This window comes from Cupressus sempervirens, chromosome 5, assembly GCF_028749045.1.
Source record: "Cupressus sempervirens isolate cs-2001-9-10 chromosome 5, ASM2874904v1, whole genome shotgun sequence".
NCBI classification, from domain to species: domain Eukaryota; kingdom Viridiplantae; phylum Streptophyta; class Pinopsida; order Cupressales; family Cupressaceae; genus Cupressus; species Cupressus sempervirens.
Genome location: NC_143122.1, coordinates 987,375,336 through 987,382,453, shown reverse-complemented (window position 1 = coordinate 987,382,453; position 7,118 = coordinate 987,375,336). Strand labels below are relative to the sequence as shown.

Genomic DNA, 7,118 nt, shown 5'->3' with positions numbered 1-7,118 from the left:
AAAAACCTTAGTCACTAAGAGGGCCAAGGTGTCCCCTTGCTATGATGTGTCCTGTTCTTGGTCGTCCATGGGATTAGTGTCACCATCCAGGTTGATCACTTGAATAGGGGAGGGAGGCACAACCAAAAAAATTTCTTGTTCTTTCTCCTTCTCCTTGTCCTTTTCCCCTTCTTTGTCCCCAATTTTTTTTGTATCTAAGAGAGAGCCATCTCCACATGTAGGAGTAATTGACACATTTTTATCTGGAGGCTCATCTGCAGCTTACCCAATTAATTGAGCTAGGCCCACAAATGTTGAAGGTAGTGGTTGTTGCTACATTGGATTGGGCAGCTCCGGAAGATACTCCACCCATTGAACTAGTGCTCCCCATCCTCTTCTTCCTTTCTCAGGTCCACTCTACCCACTTTTTTGTCCTCTATGATTATGTGCATGAGGACTTTCATGGTGTCAACAATAGGGCCTGTGGGTAGGGTAAACACAATAGGAGTGCCTTTGATCTTCTCTTAAGATGAGGGATGCATGTAGGAGCCATCATCTGCAAGGTCAAAAACATCAATAGAATTATTATACAATGCAATCTCACCAATAGTCAATTGGGACCAAAACTTATCCTAAGTCTGGTACTCGTGAAGACATCATGCCTAGTAATTTTTGATGTTTGGAATGTGTCTGTAGGCATATCCCAACTTCAAGTGGTCTATAACAAAGTTCACTGGATCATATTGAGGCCTTATTACCTCATAGTCTACTAGTTTGATTTTTCTCTCAAAACTCTTTACTAGATTCTAAGCATTGGATCTAGAAGCACAGGAGTAGGGTTCAACCACTATGGGGAAGGGGATCATGACAATCTTCTTCACATTTGAACACAAGTTGTTCACTTCAAGAATTTTTTGACATAATTCGATAAGAACCTCCTTGTCCTCTAGGTACTTGGGAATCTTTTGGGAAAACCATTAAAGGTACCTACCCGCAGGTATGAGAAACTTAGAAATTGGATGATTATTACCTAAATTGATTGATATCCAAAATTGCCTCTAGTGAGAATCTCTTTTTAGGGTATCCTTGTAATTCTTGACACAACCTCATTATGAAGGCATCATTTACTGTCACGTACTTCTCATAACATCTCTACAACTGGAGGTTTGGGTAAATTCTTAACCTTTGTATTCTCATCATAATTCTAGATGCTGGGAAGGTCGGGCCATAAGTGGTGTGTAGCTAAGGCATAGATAATCTAAGACAACATATAGAACTGCTTGAATACCTTGGCCAAACTCAACCATGAGGCAAGTTCATGATAGATGATTTGTACCCAGTCAATCCGCATACCCTCAACACATATAGCTTGCACCAGAAAAAAATGGTGCTCAATAAACTCTAGAATTTCCTCCTTACCCTTCAGTCTGAGCAGCAAGGTGAGGACATCCATGATCTCCCTCTTCAAATTGATCCTGAAAAGAGTCTTGGGCATCTTGCTCTTCTTTGAGTGGGGAGTTTGGAACCATGTTCTCTGCATGTCCTCCCATTTTAGGTTCTTCTTTTCATTGAACATTGACGCAGAAGAGCTAAAGTCAATATCATAGTACTCTTCTTTCATGGGTATGCCAAATGTAGATTGCATCAAAGCCTTGCCAAGTGAGATGAGGATGGATTGGTCAGGGAACAAAATCTGCATTGTTTCTAGGTCATATCTCTTAATACATTCCCTCACAAGCTCTGGTGCATGTACTACCATTGGAAAACTAGTTGCTTCTACCAATCTGCTATCTTTTAACTTCTGTGTGATTGGGTGAATAGGTTGAGAATTCAGTCTTTTATGAAGATCACCCAAATCATAAAATTTGAATTGTGTGTCTGTAAGATTCTTCAATTCACTCTCCAAGCTTATTAACTTATCATAACTCACATCTTTGATTTCCATTCGCTATTATTGCATAGGATACAATTCTCAATAAATAGTTATTTTAATATACTTAAAGAAATTAATTTCAGGCAATTCTAATGAAATAGGTATAGGAATTCGAACATTTGTACTACATGAACTAAATTAAGTTTGGCCAACAATTATAATGGTAGGATTTGCATTTAATTCCATGATCAACGACTATTTACACTTTTCGTTCACTTTCACATAAAAGCTCATCTTCCCAGAAGCTTTATTACTTTACTTAGAGTAAATTCATATTACTAGAAATCACTTTACAAAATAAGTGCTTTTAGTTCTGAGGGAAGTGCCCTTTTCAGAATCCAGAATGCATGAATACTCGATAACTTAACATATGTGGGGAAGAGAGAGAAACATAGCTTTTTCGTAAGCCCATTTTCCTTCTGTTTAGAATTGCATCCTAGGGAGTGATCCTTTGATGACTTGTGCACTTCATTCTTGCACTTTTTGCACTAGGCATATAACACTTTCTTTCCTTATGTCTAGGTCGCATCTTCACAACCAACTTTTCTAGAAGTATCTTTTGAGCATCTTTGAAGGTTATTCATACTTTAAAGTTACCTGACTTTTTATTTTCAAAGCCTTCAAAGAAGTGGCCTTCTATGTTACCTAGGGATGAAAAACCCTTCTCTGAGCAACATTTCACGGAACAAAGTGAATCAACAAAACTTAACCCTCTAATCTCAATCTAATGGCTATAAGTTTAGATTTCAAACATCAAGTTTACTAATTTCAAGATATAAGAAAATATGACCTTCTTGTGCTATTCCAACAATATATTTGACTAGATCTTCCCACTATTTGCAAAATCTAATTCATTTCAAAAAAATTGTGACTATGGGAAAAACCTAAAAAAAATGATCTCTTAAAAATACATTGAGTAAAAGTTCTCATCCCACATTTGTGTTGATCTCTTAGAAATTGGATAGGAAGCTACATATTTGGTACTCTTCTACCATGTTGGAGTTAATAGTGAGTCATGTAACTCCCAAATATTACCATCAACCAAAATGCACATCACATCTAAAGAGAAAAAATCATGACTATGATGTTATGCAAGCTTGAGAGGTTGATCAACAAGAGAATTATAAGATATGGAAATGAATTTAAATAACTTAAATGAAATTGATTAAACTGAATATATAGATATATTATAGTTCAAATAAAATGAGTGTTTAGAAAAGCATAAATTGATTAAACTTGCACAATGGAAAAATCTGGCAACACTGAATGAAAATGGTGGAGAGAAATAGTCCGAGCGTTGCAATCGAAGTGGGGTCCCTTCCTACCACAAAGAAAAGCCCAAAACATGTGGCGTGTGGAAGCACGCCAAGCGATAATGTCACCGTCAAAACTGGAACGATCAAGTCTGACGGAATGGAGTACGGTGCAGACATAGGCGGCTGGGCATCCAGCAAAATTGACGTGCCGAGTCACGGAGGTAACGGCACTGGCTAAATAGCCGGTGCAAATATTCGGCTATTTAGCCAGTGCCAGAAAAGGGACTCTGAATAATTCAGACCCAGTCAATTAGTTTTATAGAAATATACACATTAATTAATGCTCCGAGACCAAGATGAAAGTTTAGTGTATAGTTAAAGGTAGATGGCAGAAGACGGCTGACTGTCATGTTGGTCTGTTGGTCTGTGCGGCCCATGGTAGTTGGTAATTAATTTATTTCTAACATAAAGGAAGTTTCCATAAACAATCGTAAGAACTCATATACCATCAATACCCTTAGTCATATTCTGCGATTTGCCATGATAATGTAGAGTTGAACAGGACTGATCGAAAAGTTAGCTTAGAGCGAGAATAGTTAAAAGTAGTTCACAACAGTTACATCAGGTCATACTGTTTAAATCAGAGTAAGAAACAAACTGGGTGGATCACATTACAAGAAATCTCTAATATAAGATCCCTATAATTTAAGGGACCATACCAGCGAAAACCACAGAAGCCAGTCCCTCTTGAAATCTTGCAATTTTGATTCATGGCGGTCCGCAGTGATGATACAAGCAATGAACCTGGATGGCAGTAAGTGAGAGGACAGTGCCTGCCGCCATGCCTCCAACCAGCAGCCATGGCTTTGAACCGTAGCTGTTCCAGAATTCATTCCATTTACCTACCACAGTGATCCTCTTTCTTCTACTGTACATTATCAGTTCTGCCCTTGATTTTAAAGCCGGGGAGACGCTCGTAGGTTGGAAAGCTACTCGACTGGAGAAGTTCAGCAGTCGGATGACTTGAGATGGATGCCTCAGATTACCACTAACAATCCTCTTCTCTCTCATCATACTTACCCCCTTCTCTGTTTCGCACAGCTCCTCCATGAACTGAACATACTCGGTCAAACTTTTCAAAACGACATAAGGGGAACAAATCTCCAGCGCAATAAGATTTCTGATGAATATTTCTGAATCCACATCAAACTTTATTGGCGGGATAAACAGCGTTCTACCATCAAATCTTATATCTGGGATTTTTCTATCGTCGTTCAACTGGATATGCACTCCTCCATTCTTTAATTCAACTGCAGATGGAAACTTCCACCTCTTGAGCGCCTCCTTAACTTCATCGTCCTTTTGGCGTGTAAGTGGTCCATATTCATGTCCCTCTCTAAGACAATAGTAGTAATAAATGTCTAAGATATGGTTCTTCCAGGGAGAATCTTCGTGGGGAAAATAATCAAAAGGTCGGTAATACATGTAGCGGAACACGGCCTTGAGCAACATTTGAAGTTTAGGCCTAGCTTTTTCAACCTTGCTAACATGGTAAGCTTTTTCCCAGGCTTCTTTAAGCTTATCCTTAGCTTCTTTAAGTTTCTCTCTGGCTTTTTCAAGGTTCTCAACGTAGGAGGCTTCTCGGGGAGCAACTATTCGTTCCATAGCAAGAAATTTTTCAGTAGCAACAAGGACTTGTTCTGTAGAAACACGAACTTCCTCCGTAGGAACAACCTCGTCAGAGGCAAGAACTTGCTCCATGGCAAGAACGTCTTCCAGGACACAGAGTGGTATCTGATTCTCTAGTTTGATTAAATCCCTCATGATCTCGACCTTTGCCACATGATTTTCGGATATTAGTCCGAAAATGGGATGCAACGGTTCATCCATCTCAAAACCATCATCGATTGACCGATCAGAGTCATTCACATGGTAAATGTAAGATCTGAAAAACTCAAGGATGAAACAAGCATCGCGAGCCATCATCCAACACACTACATTTCCACCATAGGGTATTTCTTTATCGTAGCAGGACAATATTTGTCCTAGCTTAAAAGAAAATTTGTGAATCAATTGGTCGAAGCTAAAATCAGAATTACCGGTTTTGTTCCGAATTCTTACAAGTTGTCTATACGCTGCATCGCCTTTGAATCTTTCCATTTCTTTGAGCTTCTCCTCTCTGAAATGGTATGGGCCGATGGAAACAACACGGGGCACGTAAGCATCCTCAAGCTCTTTCAACAATTCCTTTGGTGCGCTGAAAATGCAAGTAGGCCTGTGATAGGCATGCGACACAGATAAAGATGTCAGCTCCAATCTGCAATCGATCACCCATTGCTCAAGATCAGCCGTCGGCATATTTTAACAAGCTAAGACGACCTTGTTTGATTGAAAAGTAACTCAAGTCCTTCATCCATGCAATCATCTATGTATATTCAACATCTTCGATGTCTAATGGCAAGTTCATTGTGTTTCCCAAACGCTCTAGTTTTTGGTGGAACTGAAAGCTACAAATAACATCTCTTCCACGAAACCATAAAGGGTCCACCTGCACATCACCATAATAACAAGATTAAATTGTCCGTCTTACGTCATCCATTGTGCAAAGGCTATAATAACAAGATTAAATTTCCGGTCTTAGTTTTTGGTGGAACGGAAAGCTACCAGGAAACCAAAAAAGGTCCTTATGCACATCACCATAATAACAAGATTAAATTGTTCGTCTTAGGTCATTTATTGTGCAAAGTCTATAGCTCTTGTCATTCATAATAGTATTTTATGGCATCGTCGATGGTGTAATTTATATGCACCTGATTTCAATGAAAATATAAGTCTTTTAGACTATTTAACACTTGATAGGGGCGCATATAAGTTGCTTCGTATCCACTGACATATGCAAACTCAAAGCATTGACAGCTAGAGTGGCCCCATTCGAACTTTCGTTTCTGTTGTCTTCAGTTAATTCAACTCCAGAGGAATACGTCTATATGTTGTAATGGCGAGAGTTCATATCATCCCCGAACTACCTCCCAACAAAGATGAGACATTTTACATTTAGATAAATGCCCTCAGTACCTAGATCTCCGCCTTGATTCGAAGGAATGTCATCTTTAATTCCACAATTTTCAAACATCTAAGAACATTGCAAAGACTTCTTTAAATACATATGATTTTAATCAAAATTTAAATGCATGCCCTTTGTCATGAGCCAGAAGTGTACCTAACCGTTGTAGTTACCATCCCTCTCCATAGAGTCTAGACAAATGTCAAAAATTTGTAACTTAAGACATAAGGACTTGTTTAGTTGCTGACATAGGAATTCAAAATCAGAATTAAAAATAGGAATGGGAATGGGGATTGAGAATGGGAATGGAAAATGGCAATACCAGACCCGTTTGGTTCACCTAGAATTTGATTGAAAATATGTTAATCAACTGTATGGTTGTATTGGAAGTAGAATAGAGTACAACTCTTTCTCGCCTTCTTCATTGCTAGTTGCTTGCAAAAAAAAGTTAAAATCCTCGTTGTCCACTTCAAGTGCTAACCACTTTTAATGTACATTTAGTGTAGAAAAGTGAAAATTGATGAATACATAATCCTAAAACTATTTCTCATCCTCTAAAAAATTCAAATGACCATGTTGCCCCTTGAACTTGAAAATAGATCTACAAAAAGTCTTGGCAGCTTCTTATCTACTCCTAAAACTACCCAACCATATTCTATCCCACTTCTAGTATAGCTGAGCTCCACAATGTCCATTCTTTAGGTAAAAAGTGCCCTTGATCCTTGAAGAATCCCCTTCTTCCTCTACTTGAACATTTGCACTTCTTGTTAAATTAGTTTCATTATGACAAAAAATCTACTTTATTTTTATCATCCTAACTTGATGATCTAGAGGCACTTGAATCTAAGGCACCAGATATGCTTTCTCTAACACTAGGATCCTCTAA

The 7,118-nt window shown here is 38.4% G+C and overlaps 1 protein-coding gene across 1 annotated transcript; it reads right to left on the bottom strand.

Annotated features, from left to right (window-relative positions):
• Positions 1–3,936: 3,936 nt before the first annotated feature.
• On the bottom strand, positions 3,937–5,526 carry LOC149559237 (putative UPF0481 protein At3g02645). Its single transcript, XM_089831309.1, has one exon. It carries the CDS (start codon positions 5,524–5,526, stop codon positions 3,937–3,939), a length of 1,590 nt encoding a protein of 529 aa, XP_089687435.1.
• Positions 5,527–7,118: the final 1,592 nt, after the last annotated feature.